Source organism: Leuciscus leuciscus (genome assembly GCF_965113295.1).
Source record: "Leuciscus leuciscus genome assembly, chromosome: 7".
NCBI lineage: Eukaryota > Metazoa > Chordata > Actinopteri > Cypriniformes > Leuciscidae > Leuciscus > Leuciscus leuciscus.
In genome coordinates, this window is record NC_138731.1 from 6,426,449 (window position 1) to 6,452,582 (window position 26,134).

The following is a 26,134-nucleotide window of genomic DNA, read 5'->3' on the forward strand; positions in this document are numbered from 1 at the left end:
CTGTGCTTGTGTTTTGAGACAGTGACCATCGACCTGCATTATATGACTGACAGACAAGAACGGTTTGACCTAAAAATATCAAAATTGAAACTACTGTGGAAACAAAGACACCTACATCTTGGATGCCCTTGAGGTAAGCTAAAACATATCAAAAATTAATTTCAAAGTGAACTATCCCTTTAACCCCCTGAGGTCGGCTGTCGCGCCGGCGCGATAGGCTAGTTTTTTTCCTTATCAGTGTAACAGAGACGAGAAATACTTTGTTGATTTTGATCTTACAATCTTGTGTTTTACATCACTCTATCCTGTTAAGTGTGTATTATTTTTGTGTATACTCACAATAAAAACAAAGTGTTGTGCTTTTCGCCAAATAAAGAAAAATAAACATGATGCGAGTTCTGTCTTCTCTCTGTCAGTGAAGTCTATTCTGAAACGCGTCCGAAAATGAACTGTAACTCAGCGAATATTTCTCCCACTGACACGTGAAATATGTCTTTATGAAGCTTGAATTCTCTTCTTTTAAATGAAGTAATTTATATAAAAAACAAATATTCTCAGCTTATGTAATCCATTTGAAAGCAAGGAGAGGTACAATTTTTACGTTCTCCCTTCATTATATTTAATGAGCTGAGGCCGCACTGCCCCCAGCGCTATTCACATGGTAAATAGTTTAGGTGATCTATGCATCGCACCCGCCCCCCGATCAATGCCATAAAAACACAGTCTCTTCATCAGATTCACTGATAGTTCATCGCGTTTAGAGAGGATGGCACGCTCCGGTAAAGACGCCCTTCAGATGATTCTGGACAGCGAGGAAGAATTCACCTTTTCCTCAGAGGAAGATTGCAACTCGGACGACAAACGGCAGCATTTTCAAGAGCGAATTGATCCCGCCGAGGATACAAGTTCAGAGTAAGTTGTTTACTGTTATATAATTCCTTTTCTTATAATATAGAACTCATATGAATTTTCAGACTATATTTTGCCTAGTTTTGGCTAGCTTTTTACATCTTACAGGAACGATTGCCTTACAATATCCCTAACATTCGTGTATACGCTCAAGTGTAACCTTTTTTAAATGTGATATTACTCTTTAAACATATTTGTATATTAAATATATTTCACTCAGTTTTGATTAGCTTATGACACTGGTTAAAATGCTAAAATACTGCCTTATGCGTAATGTAGCTTGTTTGCGAATATCTGCTTAGGTGTAATGTGATTTAGTGCAAATATATTTCAGCCTCCGGTAAAATATGTGATACTGTCTAAACACATTATATTTTTATATAAATGTTCGGTTTTGGTTAGCCTATGACTGTTTATCATGCTTCAATACTGCCTTATGCACAGATGTTTGTGAATACAGGTGTACATTTTTTTTAAATGTAGCGATGTGTCGTTCGCGAACGATCCGTTCATTGCGTGCGTCACTAAATGCGTGCGATGTATATAGCCCATCAACAGATACTCGCGGTGACGCGGTCTACGGCCCAGAAATCGATATTTCTCCATCCTATGGCCCATCAACAAAACATTGTGCGTCCATAACCATCAATTGCTCATCAGTTTACTTTGAATAATGTATGCTAACAGTTTTATTTTGTTGTTGTTTTTTTAGGAATGTGTCTGGATCAAGCTCTCCTTCTCCAGCACCCCGCAGAGGGGCACGCAGTCGTTCAGTTCTCAGTGCGATCGAGAATCATACTGAGTAGGTGCATAGACGTAATATTTTACAGATGAAATGTAGCCTAATTGTGTTTACAGCGTCATAATATAAAAGTAGCCTACCTATTCTTGAGTGAAATGACAAATCCATGGCCATTAGTGATTGATAATGATAATACAATTTCTTTAATTGTGTTATCAGCATGCTCACGTGTTTTTTTTTTTGTGTTTTTTTTTACAGATGTGACAATGAACTTGTCCAAGCACCTGTCCTGAAGAGAGCCAAGGCTAACCAGCAGGCAAGCAACAGGCAGTCCACTCTGGCATGGAAAACAGAGACTGATGTTGACATGGTTTGTTTATTTTGCTCACATTTGATTTGCTTAGAGCCCGCATCAACGGGGCATAAGCATTTACTGTGAGATACCTCCCTTTACTTTTGTTTATTTATCGCTCACAATTGCTTTGTTTATAGCCGACTGATTATTTTTTTTATTTTGCTCACATTTGATTTGCTTAGAGCAAATTTAGAACATTTAGTTCCTCCACATAGAGGAATTACAATAAAACAGATTGAAAAACAAAACCTTTGAATCTCCTCTTTGTTCAGGCTTTGTAAAATGCTTTGCTATACTGAGATGAGTAGAAATCGACTGAAATATGTTGAAATAAAATGTCTTTGTATAAGCAACGTATTAAACTGCAAATTAACATTTATATGCCCTAATATTTCATAAAAACAACGTTACAGTCAGGCGAAATATGAAAGACAACATTTTGTTGACTAGATTTGGGTACAGTTTTTACTGTAGAATATACTGCCACATCAAATAAGCTTTTGTTTAGCAATTTCTGCTCATATGTTCTATATATATATATTTATATATAAAATACTATTTTTGTCAAAAATAAAGTCATCAACTAAGATGTTAGCTGTTCCAATGTTGGCTATATTCAAACTAATGAATACATATGATAAAATGTAGGCCTATAATAATTGTTTTACAAAGAAAGAGTACACTTGAAATATTGTTGAAATTGTAATTATTGTTGTACTTGTAACCTTTTTAATAAAATAGCAAAACATATTTACAAGATAGATGTAAGCAAAATCTTAAATGGTCAATATAAGTCTTCTTCTAAATATATCTTTTGTCCTTGCATTCATTCTTGTGGCTCAGTCAGTGTCACACCTGAATGAATGGCTCATTATGCAAGTCATTACGCATAATGGGTGGGACATTTTTTTAAATTTAATACTGTGAAGCTGCTTTGATACAATCTGTATTGTGAAAAGCGCTATACAAATAAACTTGACTTGACTTGACTTGACTTGACATTGTATTCTCAGGTGTAAACCACTCCTCCTTCACGCCCCCCTCGCATATTGGCTTTCCAAGCAAAACCTGTCTTACACAATTTAAATCAATGTATTGTTTTATGTGAACGATAAAGCAATACTATTTTCACATAATTTTGAAGCCAGAACTCGAAGCGACAACATCCATTAGTCAAAAGTCTTGTGGACACATATTTAGTATGAGTTTTGTGGTCTTATTTCAGCAACTTTCATTAAAAAAATTTTTCAATAACCACGCATAAACATTATTCTCTTAAAAATACAAACATCTACATACATGTTGCTCACATATTATGGTAGCCCTGTTTGTGCTATATAGTGAATTTACACCTTTTCCATTAACATGTTTATAAATAACTGAAAAAAGCACAAATGTCAGGGCATGTCAAAACATCCCAAGGGCCCCAAAAACACATCAGACCCCAGAGGGTTAACATTAATCTTGTACAAACAATATTATATAACACTTAATTTTAGCATTTACAAAGCATGCTGAGAAATAGAAATCCCAGCCCAGTTTCAGTTAAATATAAGTTTGTCTAAATTTCAAGAACGATTTCATAAAACTGAAAACAATTAAACAATTCAGATTACTTACAATGTGTCAGTTTTGTGAACTTTAGAAGAAAAAGTTCTACCAGAAAGAATAAATACTGTAACAATTATACATTTATTACCAGCCCAGCAAGCAATATATGCTATAAAGTTCTTTGGTGTAGGCCCCGACCGTAGCTTGCAACCCGAGGGTACGGACTCTGCATTTCCTGCCTGAAGACGAAGGCGGAGCGCAGCCGACCCCCTGGAGGTATGGGAAGGGACCATCCTGGTGGTGGTGGGGAGGATGGAGGGGAATGAAAGCATCAGCATCTGCGAACTCAGACATGTGTAAGTACCGATCTTTTATACTACAAGTATTAGAACATAATTGGATAGATGAGAAGGTAATAAGTGACGTAACAATTGAGTCTTCCCAGCAGAACTTACGCTAAAGCTTTCTTTTCTAAATAATCATGAAACTAATTTGTTTAATTTAAATGTACCCTTCTCAAACCAATTAATTATTTTGAGCATTAGGGTTTACAGTGAATGTTTTTGCATTTACTGTTGTAGAATCTGAACTCAGCAAGAATGAGGCTTTGTGAGGGTTTATAGACTTGATAAACCTGTTTTGCACATGTCACTCAAACACAGAACCAGGAAGCAGGAAGAGTTCGGGAAAGAGACTAAAGTGTAGTAGAGCTGTTGTGTGTTTGTGTCTCAGTATTCATGCAGTAAAATGGCAGAAGCCAGATTTTCTCAGGATGAGTTAATGTGTTCAGTGTGTCTGGATCTCCTGAAGGATCCAGTGACCACTTCCTGTGGACACAGTTACTGTAAGATCTGTATTACAGGCTGCTGGGATCAGGAGGATCAGATGAGAGTCTACAGCTGCCCTCAGTGCAGACAGACCTTCAGGCCAAGACCTGCTTTAGCTAAAAACACCATGCTGGCTGAACTGGTGGAGAAACTGAAGAAGACTAAACTTCCTGCTGACTGTTACGCTGGAGCTGGAGATGTGCAGTGTGACGTCTGTACTGGAAGAAAATACAAAGCTGTTAAGTCCTGTCTGGTGTGCCTGGAGTCTTACTGTCAAACTCATTTTGACCGTCATGAGGAATATTTCTCCCGTAAGCCACATAAAGTGACTGATGCCACTGGACGACTGCAGGAGATGATCTGCCAAAAACATGATAAACTCCTTGAGGTTTTCTGTCGCACTGACCAGAAGTTTATATGTGTGCTGTGTTTGATGGAAGAACATAAAAACCACGACACTGTATCAGCTGCAGCACAGAGGACAGAGAAACAGGTATGAAACTACACACTGATGAAATAATGTTGACACTATTTATATTGTCACCATATGATCAGGAAACATCATTCACACTGCAGACGTCACAGAAGTGAACAGAAGCTGCAAGTGAACTTTCACTGCTGAGCGTATTTGTGCTTCGCATTTAATTTAAGAAATTAACTTAATTAACTTAAGCAGAAAATATGGTGAAAATACACCGTAATCATTTATCAACACAAACTTTTTTTAAACTCTTCACATGATGATATAGTGACAGTATAAAGTGCCATCTGTGTTATTGGTTTGTGCTGCAGAAGCAGCTAAAGGAGACGCAGAGGTCGTTCCAGCAGAGGATCCAGCAGAGAGAGAAAGATCTTCAGCAGCTGAGAGAGGCTGTAGAGTCTCATAAGGTGAGTCTGGAGAAGAAGAGAAGTTTGAGAAGTCTCAGTCAGGACTCACTGAAGCTCACTGTGTGATTGTGATGTGTGTCCTAACAGCGCTCTGCACACACAGCAGTGGAGGACAGTGAGAGGATCTTCACTGAGCTCATCCGCTCCATTGAGAGAAGCCGCTCTGAGGCGACACAGCGGATCCGAGATCAGGAAAAGACTGCAGTGAGTCGAGCTGAAGAACGACTGGAGCGACTGGAGCAGGAGATCAATGATCTGAGGAGGAGAGACGCTGAGCTGGAGCAACTTTCACACACACAGGATCACATACATTTCCTGCAGGTAACAGAGATCGAGAAGAACAGGACAATATATTTTTTGTTATTTAAAGAGTGCGTTACTAATATGCGCCTATAGGCGGGTCCACAATGCGAGAACACTTTGTCCCGTAGATGGTTTGCTTGTGCGCTTTAACCTCGCGCAGGAGCAGATCCGTTTCCTCGCTAGAGAAACGTTCAGTTTTTCCACTTGCAAATTCCTCCATGTAAATAGCGAATCCGCCACGGATTTTTAAAGGGAATGGGAGATGAGACTCTGATTGGTTTATTGCACGTTATGCCCAAAACACACCCATTACTCATTAAGAGAATAGGGACAACCCTTTTAGACCATGCGCCGGGAGCGCCGACCATTTTTCCTGTCGTTAAACTAGCAAAAGTGGATTCGGACACGCTGTAAGTGCACTTGCACCGTGTGCTTTAGACCATCGGTTCCCAACAGGGGGGTCGCGGCCCACAAGGGGGCCTCAGCGAGCTCTGTGGGGGGTCGCGTCATATTTTGAAAAGTTTTGAGCAATGAGCATTAAATAAAATCATTAACATTTTTCTGTAAAAAATTTACAAAATTTATATAATGAGCGAGTTCATCATGAATCCATTTTCCAATCCGTGTTTTTGTCTTATCCTGAACCACTATGGTACACCTATAATAAGTGTTTACATTGGGACTATTTAACACTGGTTCGGATCGCTGCCGCTGCGGAGTAGCACAGTACCTGCGTGACTCGTCATAGATGTACACAGAGAGAAGTAGTTCCGGCTACAATGTTCTTCCGAAAGACGCATTATTCTGTTAATAAACGCAAGTTTACTAAGTTTACTCGCTATAGCGCCAAAAGCGTCAAAAATAAAGCCTCACATTGATAAAGCCTCACAAATAACATGCAGGTATTGAGGTCCCAGACAGCAGTCATTTAGTAATAGCCTATATTCATTTTTTTTTTTTTTTTTTTACCTACACACCAGTATGAGTATTTTTGTTATTGCATTTCAAATAGGGCCAATTTATAGGCTACTCCTAAGCCTACGTTTTTAAATTACAAAGGGCCTACTAATGTTTTTGTTATTGTATTTTCAATATTATAGGCTATTATTTGTGCATAAACATATCTGGTTATAGTAAACATACCGTTTGTTTGAAAACAACATATTTTGTCATCCTTGCTGCAAGCTTACAAGAGCGATAATATCATTAAATGTGAAGGGGGGCCCTAAAATATTTTCTTGGGGAAAAGGGGGTCTCAGACAAAAAAAGGTTGGGAACCACTGCTTTAGACCATGAGCTTAGATCGTTAAAATAGGGCCCATAATGTATTGGAGTTAAATGATGACAGAGTTGATCAAACGATAAAAGCTTGATCATCAAGGTATTCTTTTTGTAACAGACCTTTAAGAAATTGAATAGCTTCTCCCACTCTACAAATCAATGCTCTAACTGCAGAAATGAAAGTGATCATTATTTTTTGAGGACGGTAAAAAGTAGCTGTGCACCGGTGATGACTTGAGCTCATCAGTCCACAGTAACCAGGGTCTGAAATAGCACTATTGTGGCACTGACCACACAAGACATACAGTAGTGGCCAAAAGTGATGTGTGGAGTTTCTTTTTTTAAAGGGATAACTTTTTTACCAAATTTTTCCTTCTGATTTCTCATATAATGGTGAAATCTGTGAACTTGATGCAAGCAATCTGAGTAATATTCATCAAAGTTGCATCAGATGATTTTAAAACTTGACAGAATTGAGAGTATTTTCATTATTGTTTGCCTTTAAAACGTTGATAAATTTGACCAGGAAGACCTTAAACAAGAAGTCTGTATATTAGCAATGCTTCAACATACTGAAACCACACAAAACCTGACCTTGGGATCGTGTCCTAAGAGGCCTTGTGGTTCTCTTACGAGAGTCCTCTCGTACTGCGTTTTTGTAAAAACGCTACGGGAAAAGTCTCTTTTCACGAAATACTGAAGCAAAAAATTATCCTTAATTTTCATACATGTAAAGCGCGTTGCGGCAGTGCTTAGCTATGGCGAGACGGCTCGCTCGCTCATTGGCTGCTCTGCAGCAACTGCATAAGCCTATCGAGCGAGGCCTGAGGTGACGTCAGGCCAATGAGGACGCTTCGCGCCCTCCTAGCCATTTCCCGCCGAGATGGGTGTGGCTAGCCTCTATATAAGGAGCTCGAGAAGGCTGATTCACTTGATTTTCATCTCTTCAGCGAAGCTCACGCATCGCTGGATCACGAGGAAGCAAGCGTCGTTTGAGGCAAGCATTTCAGCGGGACGAGCCACTCGAAGCTGCTGGCAACGCCGCCTTCTACAGCCGTACCTGCTGCGCTTTCCGGCGCTATATATCCTTTATCACTCTGTTTGTGTGTGTGTGTGTGTGTTCGCTGCCGCGACACTCACCCCCTAAAAGAGCTGCGTCTTTTTAAAGATGCCTTCATGTGGCTCGTGCCGAGCCCCACTCGCCCAGGGAGACCAACACGTCATCTGCGTTTCCTGTTTGGGTGAGAACCATGCAGCACTCGCGCTCGCTGACGGCGGCTGCCCTCACTGCGACCTTTTGCCGATGGTGACTCTGCGGACTCGCCTGGCATCCTTCTCAGAGTCTGCACTCCCCGCCGCGCTGCCGCGCCGTAAGAAGCGCCGCTCGCAGCGGGCCCCGGAACCCGCTCCAGCTCGACCAAGCTCGCCGGTTTGCCCGCCTGCTTCACCGGCTTCTCCTGTTTCACTTCCTGATGCTCAGCGCCCGCAGTCTGCCGCCGCTTCATCAGAGGAAGTCATTTCTGAGGCCGCGTCGAGAGAGAAGGATTCCTGCTCTCTGCTAGCTTCAGGCAGCGAGGACTGGGCGAGCTCTGAGGACCTCGCGCCTCCTGCCCGCAAGCCCACTACGAGAGCCAACATAGAGAAGGAGCTCATGCGAGTACTCGCGCTGGCCGCGGCGAGCCTCGGCCTCGAGTGGTCTGCACCGGAACTCCCTTCTCGTACCCGGCTGGATGGTAGCTTCCTCCCTGGTGAGCGCACTTCTCCGGAATCTAAGCCCGCCCCCTTTCTTCCTGAGCTTCACGAAGAAGTGGCGAAGGCTTGGAATGCGCCCTACTCTGCGCGAACGCGCTCGTCTGTGTCGCCAGCATTTTCCTCCCTGGATAATGCGAAAGACCGAGGCTACCTTTCACTTCCGCCGGTGGAACAGGCGATAGCGACCCACCTTTGCCCGCCCTCTGCTGGACGGCGGACTAAACCGGTGTTGCCTTCTAAAGCCTGCCGCATGACGTCGACGCTGCTCGCGCGAATCTTCTCCGCCGCTGGGCAGGCTGCGTCAGCGCTACACACCATGGCTACACTGCAGATTTTCCAAGGTGATCTCCTCCGTAAGCTGGACGAGATGGGACCGGAGGCTATCTGCATCGCGGATCTGAGGAGCGCTTCGGATCTAACACTCCGCGCTACCAAGTCTGCTGCACAGGCCATGGGAAGATGTATGGCTTCCGCCACTGTTGCTGAGAGGCACCTATGGCTTACGCTCACGGAAATGGCTGATTCCGAGCGCAACGCGTTTCTCGACGCCCCGCTGTCTTCCGCTGGCCTTTTCGGTTCTTCTCTCTCCGAGTTCGTGGAGAGATTTACCGAGGCCCAGAAAGCGTCCCAAGCCTTTAAGCACTTCCTACCGAAGCGCTCCGGTTCTGCAGCGAATCGCGATAAACAGAATCCGCGAAGCTCTCAGCATCAGCCCCCGCCTTCCGCCACACCTTCTCAGCAGCGACAGCAGCGACAGCAGCACAGCTCTAGGTCCCGCTCTCGCTCTACCAGCCGACGCCCTGCTCAGCGCGGGCCTCGGCCGAGGGTTGTGGTGAAGCCGGAAGCCCCGAAGAAGTCCTAGCACTCCTAGGGAAGCGCAGGTGTGTGAGCCCCGCTGCGGCCGGTCTCTCACCCAAGCGCACCGCTGTTTCAGTCCCAAGACTTGCGACTGTTCCAGCGTTTTCTGCAAGACGCAAGCCTGCACAGTTGCCCGCTCGCCTGCACACAAAAGCCGTTTTCACGGCTACCCAGATATATCCCGGAAAGAGTGTATTTTCTGGTGTCCCGGCCACGGCCGTTGGTGCTATAAATGTAGTGTCGATGCCCACTCCTCAGTGCCCATCCCTACACACAAGCACAGCCCTACACTTAGGGCTCGCGCACATAAAATCGACTCAGGTCGATTGCGCTTCCAATATAGTGAAAGTGCCCACTCCCCAGTGCCCACACACACTATGTCTCACAGACCACAGGCTCTCTGTAAAAACGAAACCTGTGCGCGCTCGCTCTGCTCAGACAGGCAGCGCGGCCAAAGCAGTAAATGTGCCCGCTTCCCGCCCACGTTTACTCGCAGACATGAGTCCCGCGGGGCTCGCCCAGACCTCCCTCACTCAGTTAAGCACTGTAGTAAGGTCGAGGACGAGCGCTCTGCCCGCTGTATTAAGCGCGCCCCCCGCCTCGAATGCCTTATCGCACCTCGCACCTCGAAGCACCTCTGTCGCACGGCGAACAGAGCGCGCTTCGCATCCAGCCCTTAGCCAGCCATGCAGAAGCATGGGCAGCGCTTCCAGGGGTTTCGGACTGGGTGCTAGGCATTATAAAGAGAGGCTTCTCGCTACAGTTTTGTCGACGCCCTCCCCGCTTCACAGCGACTACGGACTACGGTGAATTTAGAAGTAGCACACCTACTTCGCGCCGAAATATCAAAACTGATATGCAAAGGGGCGATAGAGCATGTACCCCTGGCTCAAAGCGAAGGGGGGCTATACAGCAGATACTTTCTAGTCCCCAAAAAGGACGGTGGTATCAGACCCATACTGGATCTAAGACGGCTGAACAAAGCATTAGTGAAACGCAGTTTCAAAATGCTCACGACCAGGAAAATTCTCGCGCAGGTTCGCCGAGGAGACTGGTTCATGTCAATAGATCTGAAGGACGCGTATTTTCAAATACAGATAGCGTCACGTCACAGGCGATACTTGAGATTCGCCTTCGAGGGTCAGATATACCAGTATACAGTCCTTCCGTTCGGCTTGTCCCTGGCACCTCGTACATTTACGAAATGCATGGACGCGGCGCTCGCTCCTCTCAGACTCAGAGGCATGCGAGTGCTGAACTATTTGGACGACTGGCTGATCCTAGCTCAATCACGATCACAGCTCGTGGAGCACAAAACCATTTTACTCGACCACCTCGAGAATCTTGGTATCACGGTCAATTGGACGAAGAGTTCACTGAACCCCAGTCAAACGATTTCGTTTCTGGGTACCATCCTGGACTCACAGTCTATGACAGCGCGGCTGTCGCCACAGCGCGTGCTGCACATTCAGCGCGTGGCGAGATCTTTCCGCTGCGGCGCGTCTACCCCGCTCAAAACGTTTCAAAGGATGCTAGGTCTCATGGCCTCAGCATCAACGGTTCTCCAGCTGGGCTTGCTCCGCATGCGCCCTCTGCAGTTCTGGTTGAAAGCGCGAGTACCGCGCGGAGCGTGGGTGTCCGGCCGGTTGCGTCTCAAGGTCGATCAGAGCTGTGTCACAGCCCTGACACCTTGGTTGGCAGACGACTGGTACCGATCAGGTGTAAGCCTGGGGACTTCCTCGAGAGTGAGGATGGTGTCGACCGACGCATCCACCTCGGGATGGGGAGCGCTGCTCGAGGGCAGACCGTTCTTCGGCCTGTGGTCGAAACGAGAAAAGCTCCAACACATCAACTGCCTGGAAATGCTGGCAGTGCACAACGCGCTAACGCGCTTTTATCCCCACATCAAGGACCAACACGTCGTAGTCCGTTCGGACAACACGGCCGTGGTGTCCTATATAAATCGCCAGGGCGGTCTGAGATCCACATCCCTGTACAGGCTGGCGAAACGCCTCCTAATATGGGCTCAGCACAGTTTGCGCTCGCTGAGAGCAGTGCATGTGCCTGGGCTCCAGAATGTGGGCCCAGACAGACTGTCCAGGAACAACATTCCCCTGGGCGAATGGTCTCTACACCCACAAACAGCCCGGCTGTTGTGGGAGAGATTCGGCAGAGCGGAGGTGGACCTATTCGCGTCCCGCGAAAACGCTCATTGCCCCGTGTTCTTTTCCAAGAACGACAGCGCGCTGTCCCACGTGTGGCCGCGCTGCCCGCTTTATGCTTTTCCCCCCGTCTCCCTCCTGCCTCAGGTGTTAGAGCGGGTCAAGGAAACGAAATGCTCAATACTGCTTGTAGCACCGTTCTGGAAGAACCAAGCATGGTTCCCAGTCCTGATGCAGCTAGCAGACATCGCTCCATGGCCAGTGCCATTGAGGAGAGATCTCCTCTCGCAGGCCGGGGGCTCGATTTGGCATCCGCACCCGGAGCTGTGGTCGCTTCACGTGTGGGCGCTCAACGGTTATCCGTTAACCTCGCAGAGGGAGTGATAAACACCATCACTCAGGCCAGAGCGCCGTCGACTCGGCGGCTTTATGCCTCGAAGTGGTCGGTTTTCTCCGGCTGGTGTACAGCTCGGAGCATATCACCTCTCAATTGTGAGGTGACGGAGGTTCTCTCCTTCCTACAGGAGCTGTTGGATAAGGGCAGATCCCCTTCCACGCTCAAAGTTTATGTGGCGGCTATTACAGCGTTTTCCAGAACAACGCTGGGGCAGTCTCTAGGAAGGAACGATTTAGTCATCCGCTTCCTCAGGGGAGCTAGGAGGCTAAATCCTCCCAGACCTCCTTCAGTTCCTATGTGGGACCTTTCTACGGTTTTGGCGGCCATGAAAGGTGCCCCTTTCGAGCCTATCCAATCTATTAGCCTCAAGCATTTGTCTTTCAAAACAGTGTTTTTGATGGCTCTCGCTTCAGTGAAGCGCATAGGCGACCTGCACGCACTCTCTGTGAGCCCAACGTGCTTAGAGTTTGGACCTAATGACTCTAAAGTCATACTCAAACCTAAGCATGGATATGTGCCAAAATCCCTCAACACACCATTTCGGGCTCAGGTCATCTCCCTGTCTGCCCTGCCGGGATCAAGTGAGGAAGGGGACTCAAGTTTTCTCTGCCCCATTAGGGCTTTAAGAGCTTACGTGTCCCGCTCTGCTGTCTTCAGACAGACTGAGCAGCTCTTTGTCTCGTTCAGTGGACGTTCCAAGGGAATGGCTGTTTCGAAACAGAGCCTATCCAGATGGATAGTTGACGCCATAGCGCTGGCTTATACTGCCAAGGGCCTCCAGTGCCCGTTGGGAGTTAGAGCGCACTCCACGAGGGGTGTTGCCTCCTCGTGGGCTTGGTCCAGCGGGATTTCCCTACAGGATATATGTACGGCGGCGGGCTGGGCCTCGCCGTCTACATTTATTAGGTTTTACAACCTAGAGGTTCCCGCCTTGCAGGCTAAGCTACTATCGGTGTAGCCGATTCAGCTGTCTAACTAGAACACTGAAATCGCATGCGCAATGCGCTGCCGACTGTCTTATGGGCAGAATTGTGTAAGACCCACATTTCCCGCATTTAGCTCAGGTTTCCCCACCCTGTCTATGCTATGTCATATTCGCGTCTGCTGACGCAACCTTATAAGGACAGAGGAATCCCCTCTTGTCTCTAGACTCTCTCTGTGAGGTCATGTTTTACGTCCGTGGACGTTGCAATATGGGGAATTATGTAATCAGACTCTTTGTGAGTCTATCTGGTGATTATGCACTGTACACCTGGTTTGCTCCAGTGATTGGTGTCTTTATCCCAGCACGCACGGCGCTTTACAAGGGGTTCCCGTAGCGTTTTTACAAAAACGCAGTACGAGAGGACTCTCGTAAGAGAACGTACTCGGTTACTAACATAACCTCGGTTCTCTCTAGAAGAGGGAACGAGTACTGCGTTCTCTGCCGTGCATACGGTTCACTCTGGTTCGCTTCGGCGATGAAAATCAAGTGAATCAGCCTTCTCGAGCTCCTTATATAGAGGCTAGCCACACCCATCTCGGCGGGAAATGGCTAGGAGGGCGCGAAGCGTCCTCATTGGCCTGACGTCACCTCAGGCCTCGCTCGATAGGCTTATGCAGTTGCTGCAGAGCAGCCAATGAGCGAGCGAGCCGTCTCGCCATAGCTAAGCACTGCCGCAACGCGCTTTACATGTATGAAAATTAAGGATAATTTTTTGCTTCAGTATTTCGTGAAAAGAGACTTTTCCCGTAGCGTTTTTACAAAAACGCAGTACTCGTTCCCTCTTCTAGAGAGAACCGAGGTTACGTTAGTAACCGAGTACGATTTCAGTGTCATTAACTGCTCAAAAGTTATAAATAATGTTCAATCTACTCGTAGATTTTGAACTGCTTTTCCTGAGCGAATCTAGTCAAGTCAAGTCAAGTTTATTTGTATAGCGCTTTTCACAATACAGATTGTATCAAAGCAGCTTCACAGTATTAAATTAAAATAATACAACAAAGTTTGTTTCAAGAGGAATTTATTGATTGATAAAATTAAATTAAATATCCCCAAAATATCCCCAACTGAGCAAGCCAAAGGCAACAGTGGCAAGGAACCGAAAAACTCCATCAAGTGACCTAATGGAGAAAAAAAAAAAACCTTGGGAAAACCCAGGCTCAGTCGGGGGCCAGTTCTCCTCTGGCATTTATGAGCTAGAGGCCGGATTGTAGTTTGAACTGTAGGATTATATGAATGCCTGGCTGAAGAGATGCGACTTTAATCTAGTTTTAAACTGGGAGAGCGAGTCTGAGCAACGCACAGTATCAGGAAGACTATTCCAGAGTTTTGGAGCCAAATGTGAAAATGCTCTCCCTCCTTTGGTGGTTCTGGATATCCTAGGTATGACCAAAAGCCTTGAATTTAGTGATCTTAAAGAGCGCGATGGATTATAGGGCGATAGAAGATCCGTTAAATAGACTGGAGCTAAGCCGTTTAGGGCTTTATAAGTCAGTAGCAATACCTTGTAATTAATACGGAGCTTTATAGGTAACCAATGCAGTGATGATAAAATCGGTGTTATATGATCATATTTTCTTGATCTCGTAAGAACTCTAGCGGCGGCATTTTGGACTAACTGTAGCTTGTTTATTGAGGATGCAGGACAACCAGCTAATAAAGCATTACAGTAATCCAGTCTCGAGGTCATGAATGCATGAACTAACTTTTCTGCATCAGAAATTGATAGCATATTACGTAGCTTAGCAATGTTTCTAAGGTGGAAAAAGGCTGTTTTTGTAACATATGAAATATGATTTTCAAAAGACAGGTTGCAATCGAGTATAACACCCAGGTCTTTTACTGTAGAGGATAAAGTAACAGGACATCCTATGATGTTAAAGTTGTATTGTGCGAGGTTTTGTGGGCGGTTTTTTCTGAATCTACTCAAGTCTACAATGAGACCAGGGCCGTTTCTGAACATTTTGCCCCTTCCCAAAACTTACACACTCAAAACCTAAATAGCAACGTTTCTAAGCGTTGATATGGTTTTTTTTTTTCCTTTTTTTTTTTCCTTTTTTTTTTACAAATTAAGCCGCGTTTCCACTGCAGGAACTTTCCCCAGGAACTAGGGACTTTGGGCTGGTACTCCGTGTGTTTCCACCGCAGGAACCAGGGTATCCGGGAGGTAGTACTTTCTCAAAGTTCAGGAACTTTAGGGGTGGGACTTGGACGCTGAACATGATGATTGGTTGAGTTCATGCCGCATTTTGATTGGTTGACTCCACGCTGCATTTTTATTTCAACCACCATTTTTTAAAACAAACAGTTGTTTGCTATTCGAATCAACAATGTAGTTTAAAAAATATGACCGGTGGACAGACGACGAAGTTCAGGCTTTATTATGACCGCCGCTAGCGTAGCTAGCGAAAGCGGTCATATAGGGATTGTCAAAGTATTTTTTTTTTTTTTTTTTTTTTCATCAACTGAATTTTTCGCCAACGATACCAGGGACACAGAAACACCGGGGAACATGAAATTTGGTGGGCATGTAGCCCCACTAGACTTTTACGGAAAAATTTCGTTTGGTCCCCGGGGGCCACTCCCCCCCCGCGCTGGGCCCCCCGAAACCCAAAAAATGCAGTTTTTCCTAAATAACTACCTGAACCGTGGCACCGAGGATGAAGACATTTTTATGCTATGTTGGTCTTAAGGGCCCACGTCAACCTAGCCCATAATCACTCATTTGTGATTTGCGCCCCTTCCCATAAAAAATGAAAATGCAATATTATTCTGCTTTAATCGCCCCTATCTTCAGTTGAGATGTTCAGAACTGCACCATATTTCATGTGTATGATTAACTTGACATCCTCTGGGGGTATGCTAAGTTTCGTAGAATTTCATCCATGGGGGGGTATAAAATAAATTCATTTATGTGCACATTTAGTGACTGTACACTCATCGGCCTGTAGATGGTGGTGTTGAGCGAAGGGTTGCTGGTTTAGGATGAAACTGTCACACACACACATGCAGGAATACAAACAAACGCAAGCATGCACACACACTGACATCCACACGCACAGACACACACCCATACACACACATACAAATCCACATGCACAGACACACACACACAAACACACACGCACACACACATGTACGCACGCATGCATACACGCACAGACACACACACACACACACACACACACACACACACACACACACACACACACACACACACACACACACACACACATACACAAACACACATACACACACACACACACACAGACAGACATGCACATACTACTACTTTTTTTAGGTATATACATAAACACGCAATACAGCCAAATTGCTCCACGTCATTTATTTTTGTGGAAAGCCAGTGCAGGCCTGAGCGGCGGTCATATTTTGTACCGCCATGCGGTACATCTAGTTAAGCTTAAAATTCAGAGGATGAAATCCAGCGGGAACTGTAAAGTAGCGCGCAGTCCTACGTCACCGGACTATTTGCCTAATCTTCACAGTACTTTAGACCGCGGTGGAAACACAGACAGCAACAGGTCTGGGGGAAAAATTGTTCTGGGTAATTTCGGTGGAAATGCGGCTTTATATTAATAAGTTGTTTCTTAACATTGAAATGATTCCCAACTGATGTACATTCATTCTTTTTTTCTGTTCTCATATTGGTTGTAAGAACAACATTAGCGTTCGGTGGTTCAGCGTAGTTTGTTAGCAATGAAAGTTTGACAGGTTCCAGTGCACAGTATCCAAATCTAAACTCATTTATAGTAAATTGATTGTCCAGTTTACTTCTATACAGATTTCTAGTTGATCTAGATTTTAAATAAAGCCAATCTCTAGACACACAATGTATTCAACGAAAAATAAATGGACAATGTTTAGAATAAAATTATTTCCTTTAATAATATAACAGTATTGTTTCTTCACTTTCAATAATGCAACAGTAGCCTATTATTTTTTTAAATAAAACTTAAAGTTCTTTACTAAAAGTTATATTACCCTAAATCCAAGCATTTATCAAAGTATTGTTTAGTACTTCACGTTTCATAGTAAATTAAATTAACAAAGACAAAAATATCAAATATTAATGCCTTGTAGCGACAATGACATGAGAATTAAACTCTGCCAGATGGTTTCTGCATCAAGAGAATCATGAGGTTATCAAACACATCCCCTCCTTAAAATCAACAAGCCGCACCACGCGGTGAGCTTCAAACAAATACAAATCACACATCGGCTCCAGCTAGTTGGCAACTTTTACGGCTCCTCCAACATTTTATAGCACCCTAGACAGAACGTTCTGCATTCCAAACCCCCTTCCTCTCTGCACCAAAGAGATAACGGAACTCTATGCGAAATTCAAGACTGAGAAGTCACCACACACACACACAAACGTCCTTTGTATGTAACTCAGATGTTCTGAATTAGCGAATCATGATTTACTAATTCAACCTCTTTTGTCAGAGGAGAAGACAAGAGCTTCTGTTTTGACCGCCTTAGTTCCCTAGTGCTGAAACCTCCCGCAGCACCGCGTGACTTTTACGCCACACACACACACACACACACACACACACACACACACACACACACACACACACACACACACACACACACACACACACACACACACACACAAAAAGACTTTCCTATCAGACACAGACTCTGAGATTAAAGTCCTACAAAGAACCCAAATCTAATAGCCATTACGAATGTTTTTGATATGTATTTTTATGTGTGTATAATTGGCCAGATAATGTCTGAGGTATCTATGCAACGTTATTATGTTAATCAAAATCACTATGCTAGTGATTATGAGGAAATTATGTAACCCTGTATTTCTGTCATGCAAAAACGTCATTCGAGGTGTCAATGTAATGGGAAAAACATGTCGGAGTCGAATCCTGACTGCAAAGTACAATAATATGCATTTATTCTAGGTGCCACCTTATCGTGGTGGAGGGGTTTGAGTACCCGAATGATTCTAGGAGCTATGTTGTCCGGGGCTATATGCCCCTGGTAGGGTCTCCCATGGTAAACAGGTCCTGGGTGACGGGTCAGACTAAGAGCGGTTCACAACAGACCCCCAGCTATGGGTTAAATAGTTTTATAGCCATCAGACAATGGCTCCACTGCCTTGTGGATATCTCCGGGAGGAGTAAAGGCTAAGGAGTAAACCCGACAGAAATCCGGAGTGGAGCCCGTTAGGCGGTAAGAATGACTATTTGTCACCTTTCCGGCAACTCCTGCAGCCAAGCTAGGTGCCAAATGTCGTGCTTCGCACTCCTTTGGACCCCACTAGCGAGGCCGAGAGGGGGATTCTGACGAATGGGCAGCCCAGGATCTCCTTACACCGTGCCCAGGCTATGCGTCCTGGAGAGGCCACTCCAGTATCGCTGCTCGCAGTGATAAAAAACAACACGGGAGGCAGCAGTTACGAGTGATAAGTCCAGAGTAAATTGGCGTACGCTCAGACGCTACGGGTTGTCTCCGACGGTGGGAGGGATCATTGAAATCCTACTGGTCAGCTACCGCCCGCCTCAAGCTGGGCAGCCCCCAGCCAGTAAGGTGCTGACCCGCCACAGTCTGCCTGCTTCATTGGGTGCTTGGAGCTAAGGGAACAGACCGACAAGCAGACTGTAAACCTCGCACCAGGCAAAGAAATAAAAAAGCATAAACCACCAATCTTGCGACTAGCAAGCTGGAATGTCAGGACTATGTGCCCTGGCTTTTCCATAGACTTTGATCAGGTTGATGACTTCAGAAAAACAGCAATCATCAATCGTGAGCTCTTGAGGCTGGACATTGACATCGCTGCACTACAGGAGACCAGACTCCCCTCAAATGGCAGCATCAGGGAACAGGAGTACACTTTCTTCTGGCAGGGAAAGGAACCAGACGAACCAAGACTGCATGGCGTTGGGTTTGCAGTTAGAAACTCTCTGCTATCGTCAGTCGAACTGCCAGCAAAAGGTACAGCCCGTATCCTCTCCCTTCGCCTCTCAACCTCCACAGGCCTAGTGAACATCCTGAGCGTCTATGCTCCTACACTCAGCTCCCCAGCCGAGGCCAAGGAAGAATTCTACGAGGAACTTATGACCATCATTAAAGGAATTTCCCCCACCGAACAACTGTACATGCTTGGGGACTTCAACGCCCGGGTGGGAAATGACTGTGATTCCTGGCCCCGCAGTATTGGTCATTTCGGCGTTGGCAGATTGAATGAAAACGGACAGAGACTGCTTGAGCTATGCTCCTATCACGACCTCTGTATAACTAACACATTCTTCTCCACCAAGCCCAACCATAGAGTATCCTGGCGACATCCAAGATCCCATCACTGGCATCAGCTGGATCTCATTATCACCAGAAGAGCCTCACTGAACTGTGTTCTCATTACACGGTGCTATCACAGCGCTGACTGTGACACCGACCATTCACTGGTTTGCAGTAAGGTGCGCCTTCAACCGAAGCGGATCCACCGATCAAAGCAGAAAGGACGCCCACGCATTAATACAGCAAGGACGACAATCCCTGATCTGTGTGAGCGATTCGCTGCTTCCATCACAGAGGCCCTCAGAAATTGCCCAACGGGCAGTGCAGAAGAAAGATGGAATCATATCCGCGACGCTATCTTAAATTCTGCCATGGACACCTTCGGTAAGAAAGAGAGGCAAAACCCAGATTGGTTCGAAGCAGGAATCCTGGAACTTGAGCCAGTCATCACAGCTAAGAGAGCAGCTCTGATCAGCTACAAAAGGGAGCCATCAGAGAGGACGCTCACAGCTCTCAGGAAAGCCAGAAACGATGCCAAAAGGATTGCTCGACGCTGTGCCAACAACTACTGGTTGAATCTTTGTCAGTGCATCCAACTCTCAGCTGACTGTGGTAACATCCGCGCTATGTATGATGGCATGAAGAAGGCCTTCGGCCCAAGCGTTACCAAGGTAACACCCCTAAAGTCCTCCTCGGGAGAAATTATAACAGATCGGGGTAAACAAATGGAGAGATGGGTGGAACATTACCAGGAACTCTATGCAAGAGAAAATATCATCACTACCTCAGCAGTCGAGAACACCAACCTCCTGCCCGTCATGGATGAACTAGATGCTCCCCCTTCTATGGAAGAACTTCGTAAGGCCATCAACTCTCTAGCCTGCAACAAAGCACCAGGCAGCGATGGTATTCCTCCAGAGGTCATCAAGGCTGGGAAGAAGACCATTCTTCTTCACCATTTGCATGAGCTCTTGTTGCAGTGCTGGGAAGAAGGAACAGTGCCCCAGGATATGCGTGACGCCACCATCATCACTCTCTATAAAAACAAAGGAGACCGTAGTGACTGTAACAACTACCGTGGGATATCACTTCTCAGTATAGTTGGGAAAGCCTTTGCCCGGGTAGTACTAGTCAGGTTACAGGCACTAGCAGAGCGCGTATATCCTGAAGCTCAGTGTGGATTCAGAGCAGGGAGGTCAACAGTTGACATGATCTTCTCACTGAGGCAGCTACAAGAGAAATGTCGCGAGCAGAGGCAACCATTGTTCATCGCCTTTATCGACCTGACTAAGGCGTTTGATCTGGTCAGCCGTAAAGGCCTATTCACGCTACTGCAAAGGATAGGATGTCCCCACAAGCTTTTGAGGATTATCATCTCTTTTCATGATGATATGCAAGGCATTGTCCAGTACGATGGCTCTTCCTCAGACCCATTCCCTATCAGAGGTGGAGTGAAGCAGGGCTGTGTACTCGCTCCAGCGCTCTTCGGCATCTTCTTTTCCTTGCTGCTGACCCATGCCTTTAGTAAATCAGAAGAAGGCATATACCTTCACACTCGAACCGATGGAAACCTGTTCAACACAGCACGCCTCCGAGCAAAAACCAAGGTGCGGAAGGTTCTGATACGGGAGATGCTTTACGCAGATGACGCTGCCTTGACTGCACACTCCGAAGAAGCTCTACAACAACTCATCAACCGTTTTGCGGATTCCTGCAGTGATTTTGGCCTCACCATCAGTCTCAAAAAGACCAATATAATGGGCCAAGATGTTAGCAGCATCCCGAATATCTCCATTGCCGACTACACCCTCGAAGTGGTAGATAACTTTACCTACCTTGGCTCCACCATCTCCAGCAACCTCTCCCTGGATGCTGAGCTAAATACTCGGATTGGTAAGGCAACAGCAGCTATGGCTCGCTTAGCAAAGAGAGCTTGGGACATTTCCATGCTGACAACCTATACCAAGATGAGGGTGTATCAAGCTTGTGTACTCAGTACTCTATTATACGGTAGTGAAGCATGGACCCTGTACTCCCGGCAAGAACGCAGGCTCAACTCATTCCACCTGTGCTGCCTCAGGAAAATTCTGGGCATCACATGGCAAGACCGTGTCCCAAACAAGGACGTTCTGGCCAGGGCGGGAATACCAAGCATGTTTGCATTACTCTGCCAGAAACGCCTGCGCTGGCTAGGCCATGTCAGTCGCATGCAGGATGGTCGTATACCCAAAGATATACTCTACAGCGAGCTTGCTACGGGCTCCAGACCAGCAGGAAGGCCTGTTCTTCGCTACAAAGACGTTTGTAAACGAGACTTGAAGGCAGGCAACATCAATCCAGCAGTCTGGGAAGAAGCAGCTGCAGATCGCTGCAGATGGAGGCAGGTTGTCGAAGCAGGCATCAAAGTGTCCGAGAAGAAAAAAGAGGACGAGTGGGAAGAGCGGAGAAAGCGCAGACAGAGGGTTTTACCCGCAGATATAGCACCAACAGATCCAGACCCAGGCCCATACTACACCTGCAGCAACTGCAATAGAGCCTGCCGTTCCAAAATTGGACTGTACAGTCACAGCAGGCGCTGCATACCAACCAAAGAGACTCTTTGACGCATATTCCATTGTCTCAAGAGACAGACGGATGCCAACAATTCTAGGAAATACCATATTTCTAGATATGAATGTTAATTTCGATCTCTCACATGTTGGAGTCAAAGTAGGCGTTTCTTCACAAACAAAGAAACTTCTTTCCCGCTTCAGATCAGCAGATCCGATTTGCTGTTGTCCCAAAAAAAAGGCCTGCTTCTCTTCTCTTTTATTTCTTTGTATGTTTTCTATAGTCTAGTTTCGTTTTCCTATTCGCCTCTGTTCATTCACGAGCTGAATGAACTTAGCCTGAATCATTCTCGGTAACGTACGCTCAAGTGAACCTTCAAATCTTCCCGCTACACAACTCCGGAAGAAGACCAGGACACGCATCTCAGCTCTAAAAGGAACACACACATATTCCTTTTTCTCAGCTCCACAAAAGAGTGCATCAAACTGCAAGTATCTGATATATTTTAAAGCTGAATCTAGGTGTCTCTCAAAAGGGTTCTTTGTTTGTAATAAGTTGCCAGGCTCTTCTTCAATTCTCTGACTCTCTCTCACTTTGTTTGTTTTATCGTTTGCATTTCTTTATGTACGTTTATAGTTGTAGCTTATGTAACCTTGACATTTATTAAAACCCATTCATACTTTAACTGTCTCTGTGTTTGAAAATCCATCTTTATAAAGTCAATGAAAATGCAAAAGATCTAATTAAGCTACACACTCGATATTATAGACTGCTTTGAGTAGTTTTAATTCATAAACCCAGAAAGTTTATGTTCACGGCCAGAAGATAAACTTTCTTGGAGTTTGTAAACGGGATACCCCTTCTTGACTGTGATAATCTTACATTTATTCGCTGGACGAATGACTGATGACTAGACCAGTTACAGAACAAGGTAATCTCGATAATTGATAAAGTAAATATATATGCGATTTATGAATTATGACCATGAGTTATGATTATTAATAATTCCAATTTCCCTATATCCTTGAGCTAATTCGCATTGACCAAGAGTCAGATATACAGTTTACGTTACAGCCTTTTCATCACACAAATATGAATTTAGCAAAGTTTGCCCTTTAATTCTGTGAATAAAACAAAGGTTTTAATGACATTCCCATTAAAGAATGTAATTTAACTTTTTAGAGCCCAATTTACATGATATAATACAGTTAATATGGAGATTGATGCATTTGATCAGGATAATAATATGATTATTTAAAATATTTAATATGAGATGTTGGTATATTACTGACCTCTCGATTTTATTTCCACATCTAAATGAATCACTTTTATTTTACTTTTGGTTTATTCTGCCAATTTTTTTTTTATATACATCATTAAAAAAATAAATAAATTTGGATTTATGATCGCAGTATTTCTAATTAAAATCATGTATTTCTCAAGCTAATATTGAGCTTAAATTGATTTCCTAGGAAGTTCACATTTAGTGTAAATGGCAAACGCTAGAACTTGTGTCTCTAATGTCACATAATGAATATGAGAAGAATGAAGCTGATGCTGTGAAAGTGCTGGATTGAGGAGAGTTACTAAAGATCAACAAGAGCCACACAAATCTGACAGTAGAGCAGGTTATTGATGAAGTGTGGAGGTGATGAGCTTTGATTTCTGTTTTCTCTAGAGTTTCCAGTCTCTCTCAGCTCCTCCTGAATCTACAGACGTAAATGACAATCTCTTCAGTTCTCTCTCCTCTTTTGATGGCGTGAGAGAATCTGTCCGTCAGCTGAGAGACAAACTGGAGGATTTCTGCAAAGAGGAGCTGAAGAAGATCTCTGACAGAGGTAAAGTCCTGGAGATTCTGCTCTCAGAAATGATCCTCCATCATCTCAGATCATGTAGAAGATCATATTAGAAATGTCTTAGGAACGGATGCAGGGATCATTTTCTCTTGACATGATAATCACACTCTTCATGTCTGTTGATTTCCACAGTCACTTTCTCCAACATTGTTCCCAGGACCAGGAACGACTTCCTACAATGTAAGTCACTGAGAAAACAAGAAGAAAACTCACTGAGTGTGTTCATGTTCTTCCTGGAGAAGTGAAAGAAAACATGATTGAAGAATTTTAGAGTTGATCATGTAAATGATGATTTGCTCAGGATATCTGGTAAACTGCACTGAGACACTGATGATATATTGAACATGAAGAGTTCAGATACATTAAAAGATCAGACTGATTCATAATTCCTGATTCTAATGTGTTTTATCTCCATCAGATTCCCATCAGCTCAATCTGGATCTGAACACAGTGAATGAAAGCCTCCGTCTGTCTGAGAGGAACAGAGTGATTACTGGCACTTTCCTAATGTTTCTGTCGTATCCTGATCATCCAGACAGATTTGATAATGTGTGGCAGGTGTTGTGTAGAGAGAGTGTGTGTGGAAGCTGTTACTGGGAGATTGAGTGGAGTGGGAGTGTGTGTATATCAGTGTCATATAAGAGCATCAGCAGGAAGGGACGGGGTTATGAGTGTGTGTTTGGATATAATGATCAGTCCTGGAGTTTGATCTGCTCTTCCTCCAGTTACTCATTCAGACACAATAACATAGAGACTAAACTCCCTGTAAAGCCCATCAGCCGTAGAACAGGAGTGTGTGTGGATCACAGTAGAATAGGAGTGTATGTGGATCACAGTGCAGGAACTCTGTCCTTCTACAGCGTCTCTGACACGATGAGCCTCATCCACACAGTCCAGACCACATTCACTCAACCGCTCTATCCTGGGTTTTGGGTTTATAGTGGATCATCAGTGAAACTGTGTTGATGAATCATGATAGATTGTAGAGAGATTCTACCCATAATACTTTGAGCTGCATGATAAATCATAAACACTGAGATGTTATAGAGTCTCTTACTTTCTCTTTATTACATTAATACTACAGCTGAGCTTCTGTCAGTGAAATAACATGTTCAGATTATGGTTGAGTAAGTGCTGAGCTTGAAGATGATATAATATTCCCTGCTAAACTCAATAAAACATATTTTCTCATTATTTCTTATGTGTGCCTTGTGTATGTGTGTATATGTGTGTCAGAGATGCTCACAAGTCTCTGAGCTAGAGTCCAAGTCAAGTCTCAAGTCTATTGTGGTTATAATGAGTGTTGCATCACGTACAGCGACCCATCCAGGCTGCTTAGAACACTGCATAGCTATATATAAGGAATTCAAAGCATTGTAACGTAAACGACTCTGGGTCAATGCGAATTAGCTCAAGAATATAGGGAATTTGGGAAATATTACTAATTTAAAATAACTCATGGTCATAATTCATAAATCGCATATACATTACTTTATCAATTTTCGGAAATACCTCGTTCTGTAACTGGTCTCGTCATCAGTCATTCGTCCAGCGAATAAATGTAAGATTATCAGTTAAGAAGGAGTATCCCTGTTTACAAACTCCAAGAAAGTTTATCTTCTGGCCACGAACATAAAACTTTCTGAGTTTATGAATTAAAACTACTCAAGGTAGTCAATATCGAGCTTGTAGCTTAGATCTTTGATTTCATGGAGGGTGGGTTTTCAAACACAGAGACAGTTAAAGTATAAATGGATTTTTAATAAATGTAAACTAGAGATTATATGAGCTACAATATGAACGCATGTAAAAATGCAAACAGTAAAACAAACAAACATTTAACCAAACAAAAACATAAAACATAACGTGATAGAGAGAATACAATGAAATGAAAGAAGGAAAGAAAGAAATAGAGAGAAGAGATAGAGGGTAACTTAATTCACAGACCTAAGAGCTGGACACCTGAAATCAGCGTTTAGAGAGAGATAACGTTACTTGCAAGATTCTGTGCTCTTTCAGTGTGGTGCTGAAGAGGGGGCGCGCGTGTGCGCGTGTCTGGCTGGTTTGCGTCTAGCTTCGTCTTCTGGGTCGTTTCGCAAGACGATGTAAAGGCTCACTTGAATTTAACGTTACCGAGAAAGTTCAGATCATTTCCCTTGTGGAGGGGAAAGGCGAGTAGGAACTTAGTTGCAAAAGAACAGCAGCTTCTACACGACGCAGGGATGCGTCCCAGAGGAGAAGCCAAGGCCTGTCCAGCTGGTTGCGTTGGGAGGAGAAGCGCTGCGCGTGGAGAAGAGGAAGATGGGGGTTAAGAGCTGAGAGTTGAGAGAGAGAGTAAACTGAAGGTTCGGACTTTTATCAGTGTCCCGTGAGCGGTGTCCCACGTCCCCTTTTTCGTGGCAACAGCGAATCGGATCTTCTGATCTGAAGCGGGAAGAGGTTTCT

General features: G+C 44.7%; 2 protein-coding genes across 2 annotated transcripts; both read left to right on the plus strand.

Annotated features, from left to right (window-relative positions):
* Positions 1-185: 185 nt before the first annotated feature.
* On the plus strand, positions 186-17,649 carry LOC309503482 (uncharacterized protein). Its single transcript, XM_082176322.1, has 4 exons — positions 186-912; positions 1,622-1,711; positions 1,910-2,508; positions 13,923-17,649. Exons 1-3 carry the CDS (start codon positions 767-769, stop codon positions 2,088-2,090), a joined length of 417 nt encoding a protein of 138 aa, XP_082032448.1. The 5' UTR covers positions 186-766; the 3' UTR covers positions 2,091-2,508; positions 13,923-17,649.
* Positions 4,217-24,883, plus strand: LOC309503367 (E3 ubiquitin/ISG15 ligase TRIM25-like). Its single transcript, XM_082176169.1, has 6 exons — positions 4,217-4,877; positions 5,177-5,272; positions 5,360-5,593; positions 23,512-23,671; positions 23,822-23,869; positions 24,108-24,883. Exons 1-6 carry the CDS (start codon positions 4,305-4,307, stop codon positions 24,653-24,655), a joined length of 1,659 nt encoding a protein of 552 aa, XP_082032295.1. The 5' UTR covers positions 4,217-4,304; the 3' UTR covers positions 24,656-24,883.
* Positions 24,884-26,134: the final 1,251 nt, after the last annotated feature.

Coding starts and splice junctions, on each gene's coding strand:
- LOC309503482 (XM_082176322.1), top strand. CDS start 767: ATGGCACGCTCCGGTAAAGACGCCCTTCAGATGATTCTGGACAGCGAG. Junction 913..1,621: donor GCCGAGGATACAAGTTCAGA/GTAAGTTGTTTA, acceptor TTGTTTTTTTAG/GAATGTGTCTGGATCAAGCT. Junction 1,712..1,909: donor GCGATCGAGAATCATACTGA/GTAGGTGCATAG, acceptor TTTTTTTTACAG/ATGTGACAATGAACTTGTCC.
- LOC309503367 (XM_082176169.1), top strand. CDS start 4,305: ATGGCAGAAGCCAGATTTTCTCAGGATGAGTTAATGTGTTCAGTGTGT. Junction 4,878..5,176: donor CACAGAGGACAGAGAAACAG/GTATGAAACTAC, acceptor TTTGTGCTGCAG/AAGCAGCTAAAGGAGACGCA. Junction 5,273..5,359: donor AGGCTGTAGAGTCTCATAAG/GTGAGTCTGGAG, acceptor GTGTCCTAACAG/CGCTCTGCACACACAGCAGT.